Raw genomic sequence first — 13,958 nt, 5'->3', positions numbered from 1 at the left:
CATCGTCTCTGTAAGCATTGATTTTTAATTTAATTCAATTTTTGCACATTCAGTTGAGATAAGATTTCCATTTGATTGACGTCGACAGATTCAATGAATATCACGAAACAGATCACCAAAAAATCACCGCGTGTCCAGTTACGGCGCGCTGCTGTAGCACTCTTCGTAAATATAAAAAAATAATGTGCACTTTCTCACTCGAATAAACCGACATTCACCCTTCTTTTCCGGCGGCAAGATAAGCCGCTTGCGCAGTGCAATTAAACGAATGTCTCGTGTTCCTTGGGGTCACTGGCGATGAGCTCGCGCCGCTTCCATTTCTGCGAGGCCCGATTCGAGTCTGCCGCGGCCGCGCTTTCCAGGACCTCAACGTCCGGGAAATTCGTGGTCTGGTGCCTTGTGTCCGAGTAGCGCCGCCGCGTGTACTTCTTCTTTTCTTCCTTGCCTGACGGCGTGCGTTCGATCTTGCGCAACACTGTGTGCATGGTGGTCGTGACCTTTGACCCAGAGGTCACGACTTGCACCTTGGACTCTGAAGATGTCATCAACTTGGTTTTGCCTCCATCTTCTTTGTCCTTAGGTTCTATGGAAATCTTTGTTGGGATGAGGATTCGCCCTAGAAACAGTTACAAAACAAAGATAATAAGTTGATGGAACACATGACTCCAAAAATATAGCACGCTCTCTGCAAGTAGCATTCTTCATCAGTTAAAAAAATAATTTAATTAATGCAGTAATTTCAAACACTAACCTCCCTCAATATCATTATTTTTAAATTAAATAAATTGAAATACCGTTACTAGTGTCTCGGTAATTGATCCTCGCAATGGTCAACCGAAACTGAAAGATTTGCTTCCATCAACTACAATAAAAATTAAATCCTTGCTAACTAATTCAGTTTTGCAATAAATAAAACCCTTAATTTTGTTTTCTACTTTGCTAAAAACAAAAGACTTGATTTTTATAAAAGTCAAAATGTTAACAAATTACCAGGAAAAGAGGCCGAATCGAATAATTTGCAAAAGTACCTGTTATTCCTTCATCCGAAGGGGAGCTCGCCCCTGAAACAGGGCTAAGGGTAGATCCGATGGCCGAATCTGTACTTGGTCTGCTTCTTGTGGTCCTCTCGTCCTCAATGTACGGAATATCGTCCAAACTGAACGGGATCTTGAGGCTGGCAGTGATCACCCCCGACGTGTCCAAGGACGGAGAGCGCGACGAAGGAAAGCTGAGGGTTGGCGGGCTGGAAATGGGGGTGGTCGGCTCGCTGCCGCCCGACCGTCGCCGCCGACCTTCTTCCGACGAACTTTTCTCGCGCTTCCGAGAGCCTTGGAACCAGCGTGTGGGCGTTTCTTCCTCCTTGCCCCGCTTTTTGGATCGTTCTCTCGCTCTATGACTGAAACCGATCATTTTTTAGATTAATTACTAACTCTCTTGTACAAAATTATATTAATTTCAAATGGATGTCAGCGTCATTTGGAAAACAAAAATCCAATTATGCACACACTATTCGATTTTTTTCTTTTCACTATCTAAGAAAATGAACCAACCAAAAGTTTAGTAAGTTAGCGTGAGTTAAACTTATTTTAACAATCAAAAATTGATTTCCAAATTAAACATGCTAAAAGCTCTTCTTTACAAATTATTGCAACTTAAGCTTTAATAACAAATAAAGTTGCTCTTGTCAGTTTTTGTTAAAAATTGTGTAATAAAGATTACCTATTTCCTACATCTGGTCCTCCCATGCCGGCTGTTTCGTGAAGGAACTCTTCGCGCGTCCAAACTTTTTTAGGTGAGTCAGCCCAGCTCCTGTGACGCAAGCATTCCATTAATAAACATAACAAATTTAACGGCCTGTTTCACAACGATTTACCTCTGAGGCTCGTCTGCTGTGTTGGAGACTGGAGTAAGAGTTCCATCCGTGGGGGTTCGCGGTACTGAAGAACCACCTTCACTACCCTCGAACACGCTGTTGTCCCCATCGTCAGCCAAACTGTAATGACAGCGCAATAAAAAAAAATCATGTAGGCAGACATCACGTTGAATTATAAGACAAATTTGCAGAGTTTTGTTTTCAATGAATTTTTCCGAAAGTTTTTTTTTAAATTAAAAAAATACCAATTCAAGTGTTTTAATCTTTGAATTACAATTTTAATTATTCGCATGCAAATTCAGTAAGATAATAAATCAAATTGTTCTTACTCGTCGCTGCCGTAGCAGAGCTTCCTAAGTAGCTGGTCCAGGGTGTCTGGGTGACTGTCCATCATGTGAACGTACATCTCGTCCAGCAGCTCGGCGGACACCTATGGTCGGCGGGGCAAATTACAATGTGTGAGACAGAGAGAAAGAGAAAGGCACGCAGACTAAATTTAGGCGGCGCTGTCGATATTTATCACTCACTTCAAACACCTCTGCGTAGTGATCAATTAGAGATCTCGTCACGTTGATGGCGTCCGACCGCTCTTCTGGTTTGTCAACCTCCTTCGCGCCCGGCTTGAAACAGTGCAGAATATTCGGTGCGAACAAGGTGGCCAAATTTGTGCTGTCCATTTTGTTGCCAGGCACGACCTCGCCTGAAAAATATTCGTTTGAAAAATATATCTAGTTTTTACTTTGAAAGAGATAGAGGCAAACAAGAGGTTTTGTTGACTCAGGTGTGGGAGATATTTTTGCACCATATGCAAATTGCTTATGTTGCCAATTGAATTAACAAAAACGTTTTCAAGCCAGTTGGCTGGTTCGCAAGAAGCCAAATATGAGCGGGAAAACCTTTTTGCTTGTTGGAAAATATCATTATTTTTTGTATCATTTTACCAGCATCGCTTCTTCTATCCGTCGCGTTTTGTGAAACGTTGTTTAGGAAAGCCAAAAGCGTGGCTAGAGTATCCCTATTGACGGCGGGCAGAAGCTGCACTAAGTGGCACAACGCCTCCAACTGCAAACGACGATTTCTTATTCCTGCGAGGCACAAAGTTTTAATTGAATCGCCCAATTCGTTGTCTCGAGTGCGCTCACGTTGGGTTTGAATAAAGGCGGGGTAAAGTTCTCTGCTCATCAACGGGTCCGGCAAGTCGCGGAAAAACTCCTTGAGGAGCGTTGCAGCGTCGTGCGGGCACAGGTCGGGTGGCATCTCGACGTCCCTGCCGCTGTCAAAGTCGTCTCTCAGCTGCAAGGAGAGGAAGAGAAAAAGTAGAGAGAGAGAGAATTACTCGCTGCCTGCCACGGTGGCGGCAGTGGGTAAATAAATTACCTGTCGCACGCGCTTTTTTGAACTGCTCACACGGAAAATGCCCAAGGTGTTGAGACCGTACTTTGATATGTGGTTGCAACAGGTTGAGACTAGGTGCGGCACAGAAGGCGAGATTGGCTCCTCGTCGGCGGCAACTTCGAGCAGACCGGCGGGTAATGATTCACAGGAACCGCCCTTTGAAAGAAATCAATCGGGTCAGTCAGTTCCAAAAATCGAATTTGCGGATTTTTTTCTCTGGGCGCTGGTCCAACCACAACAGCTGATCAGTTTTCTCAGCACGCGGGAGGAACGCTTACAATCCGCTCGCTCGACCGACAGGATGTGCGGAGCATGGGAATTCAGTATCATCAATTTGCTTAACAAAGTAATGCGACGCTCCATTAGACGCAATCTGCCGACGAGCGAGCGAGCGATCGCAATTCATCGCAGCTATGCTGCCCGCGCGACAGCAAAGCCGCTCGGGTTGCATAGCTCGTAAATTCAGGCGCTACCTTCTCAGGCTTGGCCGCCTCGGCCAGCGAGGAGCAACTGGTTCTGCTGCCGTGGTGCGACCGCCTCCGCAGCTCGGTCCTGCCCTCGCTGAGCCGGTCGTTGGCGATGCACTGCACCAGGGGAATGCCAAACACCAAATTGGCACCATCTGCGGCAATCAGTTCAAATTGGCGGTGAGGAAAGAGGAATATCATAACTCATTACACGCTTGAAAATGGTCCCTGAAGAGATGAAAACCTTTTTCAATTTATTCTTTTCCCCGGTTTTATTGTAAATCGTATTTGACCTGCGTACCCTATTCGCGCTCACAATCCGTTTTTCGCCGCAAAACCAATATCGTAAAAAGAGCGGGACGAAATGATGGAGTGAAGCCTCAAGATCGATACCTCTCGGCGGCGACTTTAATATAAGAACGGCAGGATGGGAGGGAGGGAAAGGGTTCGCTCGTGGTGCATTTATTTGGATGACACATAGGCCGATATTTTGTTTACACTGCCGTCTTGTTTATTATTCGCACGCAGCAAGCACACACGTCGGAGCTTACATATAAACTCGAGAGCAAAGCGAAAATAGACGAAAGGGCGCGTTATTTGTTGATGTTAAGACAGTTTCACTTCTCTCGCTGCCACCGTTAATTCGATTTTAATATCAAAACTCGCCAACTCTCGATTTTATTAGGCGACGCTTCTATTTCCGTTGCTCATTTGCACCGCCGACAATATTAATTAAAAGCCTGTTTTATTGCGTCTGTGCCACATTTGGCCGGCGAGAACAAAAGTGGGGGAGGTTCTGCCAAAAGGTTGCGTCTGCCAGGAATGTCTTGGCTATTTTCATGAAAGGTCAGATAACGGCATTGATATTCAAGAGATAAACGGATAAGCAAGGACGGCTAAAAAAAGTCTTGGAAAAACATACAATAACATCCTTTAGATGTTTGCACGGAATCCTGTATCTCTCCTGCAACCCGGCACCAATCAGGTTTGTGTTTACCTTTTTCTTTATTTTCATCTTTCCTGCCAGTGTCAAAAAAGCCAGTCGTCAAAGCCTTCCTCTTCAAAAGATACGGCCTCCTTTTCGGCTTGGCAGCGGGGGTCGTACTTTCATCTACAAATTCCACACACATTAATTAAGGACAATTCACCCAATTGACGAAAGCAATTTCAATTGGTGGAACGCAGTTCATTAAGGAGGAGTGTCTTTTCATTTTGTGCATTCAGCAGGATGGAATTTTCCGGGAAAACTATTGTGTACCTTCAGCAATTAAGGGCATGATCATTGCACAACGATTTCTGATATTAGCGCGGCAGTGGGTGGCAGACAATAGACGTCATACTTCAATACACCCGGGAATCATAATTTGCGCTGTATAATACGAGCTGCAAACGCTTGCTTGCGTTGGTGTTGCGCATTAAAATAATTACTGTCAACACCGAGAGTGCAATAATTTTGTTCCTTTAATAACACACGCTCGAATGACACATTTTAGGGCTGCGCTTCCACAAGCACTGGCAAAAAATCAAATTCTGTGTATCACCTGGGGGAACGCGAATGTTGACGCCCAAATTGAGCTGCTGCAACTTGGCAAGAGCGACCTGTTGCAAGACGATCCTTTCGATGTCTGTTAATTGGAGAAGGGAACTTCCTGGGAGAATCACAGTTTTTCCAGTTACGCTTGTCCATCTGCACTGGCCCTACACAAAAATTACAAAGTCAATGAGGTAAGAACTGTTTTATTTATTTATATTATAAAATTGAGAATAATAAAAGCCCAATTATGACACCTATATAATTTGTTTGCTCGTGTATTTTCTCCAACAGCGATTATAATTTATTCCCTAGAATAATCCACCGTGCTCACAGAGATAATTAGGTTTTCCGATTACATAACTTCTTCTGAGGAATCCCTTTAATACCCGAGTGAATAAAGTGTATAGCGCGAGGTGACGCAGAAAATTTTCAATTTTGTCCGTTAGCGGCAGAAGCAATAAAGAAAATCAATCAGCATTGGAAATCCCGCGTCTTCAAAGCAAATTTTAATCAACTCCTGCTCTCAAAAGAAGTGACAGGAAGAGCGGAGTGTAGGCTGAGCGGTGCGAATTGCGCCCGAAGAGCGCGCGCGTCACAATCCGATCATAAAGTCCACGTGCACACCCTTCGTCACTAGACGCGCGTTGCGTGCGTGCGTGCGTTTATTTAAATTCCCGCAGCGCCCTCAACAAGCTACCGGCTTATTTATTAATTTAATGAATCATCGCATAATTGCGACGAGTGCGAAGGGCCAAGTCCTTTTCTTAGAACGCGCGAGTCACCAAAGATAATGATCGCCAGCCCTTTCAATTAATGAGCGTGAGATGTTCCTCAAGTATCTAAAAAAGCCCGCCTGCTGCCGTCAGAGATTGCCGGTGCGATTTCAAAGAGATGTGCCGTTGGCAAAAAGGCACGCGGTATTATGTAACTTCAAACATTGCTGCGCTGCCCCGGCTAGAAAGGTGTAAAAGCTTTACGGCTCTAGCTAGCACGACGAGAGGTATGCGCGAGATGTAACAAGCTTCAATTCGCCCCGGCGAAGGATAAAATCTGCATAAAGAGATTGCTCTGCCGCTCTCTAAAGAAGTCAAATAAACGAATTACGAAATTTGTCTGCTATTGTGTAGCAGCCGGAGTTTCCGCTTATTCATAATATAAACTTTTCTTCCTTGTGAAATTTTGCAATACATGTTATTTGAATTTACCTTTTATTATTTTTGTTAATTAAAAAAAAATACATTTGTAGTTAGCAAATAAACAGATAATAGTTTCCTTGCGTTCTGCTTTCATCGCAGAAGCTATTTGAGGAATTCCTTTCAATATAATCCAGTCGGAGAGGAATAGCTCCAAATGGGCTGTAAAATTTTACGAGAATTGGTTCGAGAACTCACCTGTGGTGTCCACAATGACGTAGAGGACGGGGTGGCCCTACTCTGGCTCTTTGATCGCGTTCTCCATATTTTCTTGGCCATTAATCTCGATCCATGGTGGCCGACGTGAGATGAGGACTTGGACTTCTGCATTGCTGCAACAGACACGAGGAAGCGTTTATAAAAATAGCCTCTTCTCACGCGCGAATGCTCTATTCCTAACCGTATAATTAATGATTGGCGATATTTTCTGTTATGCTTTAATGGGTTGACATGTTTTCCTCCGGTCTAGAAATTATGAATTAAATTGTGACTAATTGAAAAAATTTATCTCGCGCTGACGAGACCTCGCCCGGCTGGCAAATTTTAAAGGCAGACGATTCGTTTGTTTGAATGTGCCTAAAACCGATTCAATGCGTGTTCGCAGACGTTTATTTTCGCAGGACCAGTTCGTCTCTTTAAGCACAATAATCAAAAGCTGCAATAGTCGCGGGAAATTTACAAGTCGGCTGTTAATAGAACGCGATTAGCAACACGAAACGCGTCGCAATGCATTAAGCCTCAAAAAACGATCAGCGCGTGTTATTTTAGGATTTCCAGTGGCTGTTGTGATTGGCACTACCTGCTGCGTGCTGCAGACCGCTGAAAAGTTGTGACAGAAAACTCTGACCCTGTGACATCTCGCCTGCGTCAAAACTGTCCCTGCTTGAAAAGCCCAAATCCGACGAGTCGGAACTGAAAACTGCCGACTCGTCGAATAAATTCGGATCATCCGGCATGCTGAGCCAACTCTCGTTCGTCTGCACCCACTTCTCGTTTTCGTCCTGTATCGGACCTTTCGCCTTGATGAACCTCAGATTGCGGTCGTAGTTGACGGTTTTAAACCGGTCCGGCTTATCATTCGCATTCTTTTTGCGCGCCATTTTCAGGTAGCGCATTAGTTTGTCGCCGACGGACGGGCTGCAGTCGTCGACCGTGTTGCCGCGGTCGACGCTCGCCCTTCGCGGCGTGGAGGTCTGCGAAGTGTTTTTCGGCGGCGTCTCCTGCGGCACGGGAGACTGCGTACCTGACTCAGGAGCCACCTCTTTAATTTCGTTAATTACTTTGAGATCTATGACGGCCATTATCGCGTCACTAATTGCTAGAGTTTGCACTCCTTGATCACAAATTTTGGCGCCGGCCTCCGGCACTCTCTCAGCCTTTTTATCTCCCTCTGCGGTCGCGGTGACTCTTTTGTCCTTGAAGGTGGGTTTCAGATCGGAGGGTTTGTACGAGTACCTTAACGACTCGTACGTCTGCGTGTCTCTGGAAGAGGTCGAAGAAGGTGTTGGGCGTAGGTCGGCAAAAGACTTGGGACTCAAAGCGCCGCCGTCCGAGCTGTGGTGGTATCCACTGCCTTTGCTCACACTCGAAGTCGAAGGCACGTAGGGTTTGCTTTCATCCGAAGGGCTGTTTCTCCAGTTGGTCAGATGCGACTGAAAACTAAAAAAGTCGCTTTTGGACGTCCGCCTAGTCATCCGCTCTTTCGACTGCACCTGCCCTGCCGACGGATAATTTCCGGGCCGCGACAGGGATAGACCTGGAAGGGTCATGTTCTGCCTAAGTTCGTAATTTCTCGAGTGGCTCGACTGAACTTGACCACTTTCGTAAGCGTCGCCATCGTCGTCACTGATTAAAGTCTCTAAGTTAGTTTCGTCCACGGAATTCGACCTGTCGACGTTCCGCGGTTTGGAAAATCTAGAGGCCGCCGTCTGTTGAAAGTCGTGGATGGCGGTCTCACTTCTTCGAATGGCACCCTTGAACCACGATTCTCTAACACCTTCAGTCCGAATGTCCCTGTCGTCTCTCTCCACGTGCCTAAGCCGCACACATTCACGGTCAGGGCTGCTGTTGTCAGGCAGGCTACCAGCGCCGTACCTGATTTTTCTTCCGGCACCAATCGCGCCGGCCTGGCTCTCCTGCAGAACCGATTTTTTGTAGGGTGCAAATTCCGTTCCGCCGCTATCCTGTCCAGCGGTTAACGCCTGCATACTCTCCGACGAGCCCTTGGCCTTTTGGCTTTTGGGCCGGTTCCAAAAAGGTGGCTTCTTGTCGGCCTTGTCGCCTTTGTCACCCTTGTCGACCTTGGCGGCCAAGCGCGGCGTCTCGACATCTTCCCACTCGTTGATTTCCTCTTCCAGAGAGTCACCTGGCAGACTGTTCCTCGCACCCCGGAGACGCGCGGTCAGGATGCCTAACTCTAGTTCCGTGGTCGAGCCCGCTCGATCCTTGGCACCCACCTTTCCGCCCCTGGCCGCCGCCCGCTGACTCCGCGAGGGCTTCAGGGCACTCGGGTAAGAGCTCTTGCGCCACAGCAGGAACCGCTTTTCTTTCTTGCATACCTCCTGGAAGTTGGCCTCGATGGCCGGCAGGTCCTCGGCCCTGTTGGTAGCACCTTCCGGAATCAGTTTTCGACCTGCATCGGCCATGTAGCGCCATGTTTTTCGAGTTAGCAACCACCGTTCCTTTTTCGTTTTTACACATTTGAATGTAGCCATGATGTTGATGGCCCCACTCGCGTCTACACCTATAGCACTGCCAGAGTTGTTGGACTAACTGACGGGCTTGGAGCGAAAATATCTTTTACTCTTCTCCGAGAAACGGCCCGTTACCCCTACTCCCTAGGTCTGTTAGCTTGAGATCTTCTCTACGCCACTTCGCTCTCCTACTGTTTATATCAATCCGTCGTGTCATCTAAGAGCGGTGTGATTTAATTTTCGCACCGCTAAAACTTCACCCTCAATTAACTCTGCTCGTAAGAAATGTTAACGCGCCCCTTGCTAAATAACATTTTGTCACAAGAGCTAGACGATCACATGGGATTCGCGGAAATGCCGGAGTGTAGGTGTGTGCTTTTAATTGAAAACGCGCGAGTCAACAAGCAAACAAATTTAGCATATGGCGTAGGTTGGAATGTCAAACATCGCTCCAGCGCGTGCAGCCCGTGGTGGCAACAACTTTTTGACTATTTAATTGAATCTGTTCCAGGCCGAGGTGTATTTGGCTTGAACCGCCAAATTACCAGGGGCCATTGCGCCCCTTCGTGTACACACAGGCGGCCTTAGTTTAGGCTACTCACTGTCAGAAGCCACGAAAAAACACAATGAGAATGCACGGAATGCCTCTGCGTAAAAATAAACACACGCAACCCGTCATTCGTGAAAATAACGCTGAGAGTATTCTAGCTTTTTTCAAATTCGACAACAGCGCGCGCGAATCTCTGGAGGATTTACTTTCACGGCGTCGTTTCCTCACATCGGGTTTTTTTAATTGCCCACCCCCATGAAGTGTGTTGGGTGGGTGAAAAATCAAAATGATTTATAGAGGTAATAAAGGGAGAACTCGTTAAAATCAATTAGAATTGATGACTCACATCTGTCATGTTCGCGGAGGGCCAAAACAAAAGCACGCGTGTTTTTCAATTACGTCACACGATTACGTTAGAATAATCGTAAAGCATATCACTGTGATTTGTACGCCTCGCGTATAATTGTTTGAGCGCTTGCCAACCGGAAAGTTTATTATTTTTACGCGAAAATGACAACCCGTCTGTTACGTGTCTTGCGAAAAATTGTGAGAAAAAGTGGCTGATGGGTTCTAAATTTAAACTTCCACATTCTGCGTGCTGCTTTTGTGTGTTGAAGGAATACACAGTATGCTTCTTTGAACCGACCCATCTTACTCATCTTCACGAGGAGGCAAACTATGCCTAAAGCAACACTTAAAACGCTATTAATAAATAAAAGTTTATTAATATAGCTAAAAATGTGTGGAGAGCAAGAAAGCGGCGTTCCATTAAATTTGACAGAAGGCTAACTAGGGCCAATTTGCGTCTAGAAATAAACAAAATATTTTTGCTCTCATTAAATTATCTTTGAAGAGGAGCCAATTTAAGAGAGAAAACACAATTAGAAGTCAGAGATAAAAATATTTTTCCGAGCTTCAAATTTAGATTTTGCGAAATTATTTCGCCAACATCAAATATTCGTCGTCATTGGTGGTGCACGCACCTCCTTAGGGAAACATTGTGCAACCAAATTGTCATTTTCGAAACCGTTTAAAGCCCCGAACGCGACACCAGAGTGTTGCGCTTGTGAACCGCTGCTCGTTTGTGTCACGCGCCTCCAACTCACACTCGAACACATTCGGTCCCTCGGCGCTTGCGTCACAAATCCTGAATTAAACGCGTGCAATTTATAATAAAGCCAACAATAGCCAGGCCAGGTATATTTATAATCTGCCGAGTGCGCGCTGCAAAACATAAAATTGCTGCGCGCTCCATTAAATCACACGCCTGCTTCGAGTGTTGTCTATTTGCAAATTCCAACTTAAGAATAGCAGCAGACATAGAGTGGCTTTATTCTTTACAGTGGCACGCGTTACGCGTGCGTCCAGCTGCGTACGTTGTTTGACTATATTTCCCCTCTTTTGGTACAACCAATATAGCACAAAAGCTGAATGTCATGGCTGTTTAGTTTCAATTTAATTTAGACACGTGGTTTGGAATAAGGTTGCAATGAGAACACAAATCCTTATATATAGTAGAAGGATTTGTAACCTAACTAGCTGATTTATTTTTTTATAAAAATATTGCTAAGCATCAGTTCATCTTACGCATCCTTTCTTTTTAATTTCGTGAAAAACATTGAAAATGTATTTACGTCAGAGTTGCTTCGCCTCAGAGCTTTATAAAAAAGTTTTATTTGATTGCTTTTAAATACGTCCCGCGAGTTCAATAAATTTCTCTTAGGTTTAGTGATAAAAATTACAAGAATATATTTATTTATATTTGTATGATTTTCCCGTTTTTAATTCATTCTACAGGGTTGAGCTGTTTAAATATTTTGCCAGTTCATTTAGAAATTGATAAAATATGACCAATTTTATAGCAATATATTTCCTCTGTCAGCTTTAAGCTTGAAATATTTTGATGCAGTTAACCAGAACACTAAAAAATCAAATGTGTGCATTTATTATAGCTTAAGTCAGGCATTAATTTAATGCCCTTCCAGCAGAGTAGACATAAATTTATTTTCATTAATCCAGCTGCTCTTTTTCCTCCTATTAAACTGAATAAGCGCAAAGAGGCAAAGAGAAATCTTTGGCCCATCAGTGCGGACGAGTTGTAGAGCAACCGAAGCAATTATGCCAATTACGAGACGAGCAAAGTGTTCGCGCGGGAGCCACGCAGAGGCAGAGTTGAGCGAACGCGGGGCCCGGCGGCTAGAAAGACACCCTTGATGAACGTAAATACAGAGAGAGTTTGCAAATGATCTCGGCACTCCTCCTGACGGCTGGATCAACAATGGCTTGAAATAGCGGCGCCGCTTTCAAGAATAGACACATGCACCCACGGCAGGAATGTGTGCCCGCCCGGCTTGAGCATCAGCGCGTCGTCCCCCGGCGCCCCCGCGCGCCAGTCCCTCGCTCGCTGCCCACCCCATAACTCACTCGCTTATTTATCACGGCATGGACACTCGCTAATTGCCGTCGATGTCTCTCACGGCCCTCGAGCCCGAGACTGTTCAAAGTCACACACACACTCAGCACACGCGCGCCCGCATTTGACAAAACGACAGCCGCATTTTTGGTAAAGCGCAGTTGACAATGGCATTGTTTTGCCACCTCTGTAACTTGAGCGCACAATGTTTTCTAAATAATTAGAACCAGCTGACGTGACGAATACACAAACTTAACATACGACTCTCTTCTTCATCGCTGCATAGTTCAAAGGAAATTATTTTGTAGGGAATTAATTGGATGCTCTCATTTATACCCGATTTTTAAATCCTAAAATCCTGCGAGAGGAAGTACGTATTTTGCAACTCAAAGCTGCCGCAAGACGTACATCAAAATTAGTTGGTGCCCACCAAAGTCGATAAATTATGTGCTTTCTCTCCGAGGGGCAGAAATTTATATGCGCGGTCGCCCACCTGAGGGTTGAAAATAATTTTTATGAGACCGATGAACCAAGGCGCGAGAAACGCACGGTGAAATATTCATTCAAGCGGCAGCCAACATTAATAAAAAGTCCGAAAATATATTTCATCTGCTGGTGTGTTTTCCATAACTAATGCCGCTTCTTGGGGAGTCGGTTTGCAAAATGAAAGAGTCGAGTGGGCCTCAAAGTCGCAGTAGCCGCGATTTTTGGCAAAGAGCAGGAATTTCTAAGTCCGCTGGACTTTTATTGGTACTAAAACAACATGCTGCAATTAAAGCTGCGTTAAGCTAGCGGCAGGCTAGTTATAAAACAGACAAAACAGTAATGACATTTTTAACGATCGGCCGTTCTGCATGCGTTAAAGAGCAAACAAATGTGAAAAATGCGTAATTGCAAATCGCTTAACGAGTAATTAGGCAATCTCACATTCTGTCAAAACCAAACAGTGAGTGGAGGCGTTGCATCAATTTTAATTTAGGTAATGAAATGTTATTTTAAGTTTCATTCATCTGCTCCTGATAGCACAACAACGCCCTGATGATCCATGGAGCGGCAGCCACATACTATTTCTTCTTTATTTTGCATTGTTTTCGAATTAATTCAATGTAATTGAAAAAATAATTTATTTAATAATAAACTAAAAAATTTCCAATAAGAAGAAGGAATAGGAAAATCGTGCAAAATAGAAATTGAATTGGTTTCGCGGACTTGATAAAGAGCAATGCTGACCCTCTACTTTTATGTTTGCGAATTTCACAATTTTAAGATGCAGGCTCTGTTGAAGTTGCAGCGAGAGCTAACGAAATTCTGGAGGAGCGGGCGTGACAAGGAGAAGCGACTCGGTCAACGGATGTCGCATTGTTTTCCCCCAAGAGACAGTTTCCTTGCTACGATCTGTTCGCCCCATGTCCCTCCAAAATAGGGATTTATTGCGCACTGTGTAACAAGAGGCACGTTGACCGTCGTCAGCGATCGCATAAAATATTCAGCCGATCGGTCGGCTGTGGTCAAACCTGCGCTCCGATCACATAATAAGCGTGGTAATAACATTATTGGGTCAGCGCGCGACATTCACAGAGTCAGGAATAGCAGTGCTGAAAATAGCCACGCACGGCTCGAGAGTGTCCAAAGGGGATTGTGCGAGGAAGCGCCGCGAGGCGGCCACACTGTGGCCGGAGATGTGACGACTGCGCTCGCACAACAGAAATATTCCGCATTCACGCCAGAAAAGTCGGCGGGCGGGCGGACGGACGGACGGACGGACGGGCGAGAAAAAAGCAACGGCCTTTCTCTTTTTGCGCGCGCCAAATCGCCTCTGATGTATTTTTAATTGCGTCGA

General features: G+C 45.2%; 1 protein-coding gene across 1 annotated transcript; it reads right to left on the bottom strand.

Annotated features, from left to right (window-relative positions):
- Nucleotides 1-7: 7 nt before the first annotated feature.
- Nucleotides 8-9,812, bottom strand: RhoGAP102A (Rho GTPase activating protein at 102A). The gene is made up of 14 exons (XM_065496237.1): nucleotides 7,262-9,812; nucleotides 6,661-6,794; nucleotides 5,277-5,433; nucleotides 4,733-4,846; nucleotides 3,742-3,890; nucleotides 3,251-3,424; nucleotides 3,016-3,166; nucleotides 2,815-2,958; nucleotides 2,401-2,573; nucleotides 2,203-2,303; nucleotides 1,874-1,993; nucleotides 1,720-1,809; nucleotides 1,029-1,396; nucleotides 8-616 (listed from the first exon to the last, which is right to left on the bottom strand). Exons 1-14 carry the CDS (start codon nucleotides 9,174-9,176, stop codon nucleotides 261-263), a joined length of 4,146 nt encoding a protein of 1,381 aa, XP_065352309.1. The 5' UTR covers nucleotides 9,177-9,812; the 3' UTR covers nucleotides 8-260.
- Between the last annotated feature and the right edge of the window lie 4,146 nt (nucleotides 9,813-13,958).

Source organism: Cloeon dipterum, chromosome X (assembly GCF_949628265.1).
Source record: "Cloeon dipterum chromosome X, ieCloDipt1.1, whole genome shotgun sequence".
Taxonomy (NCBI): domain Eukaryota; kingdom Metazoa; phylum Arthropoda; class Insecta; order Ephemeroptera; family Baetidae; genus Cloeon; species Cloeon dipterum.
The sequence above is the reverse complement of the archived record's forward strand: the minus strand, read 5'-3'. Positions and strand labels throughout refer to the sequence as shown.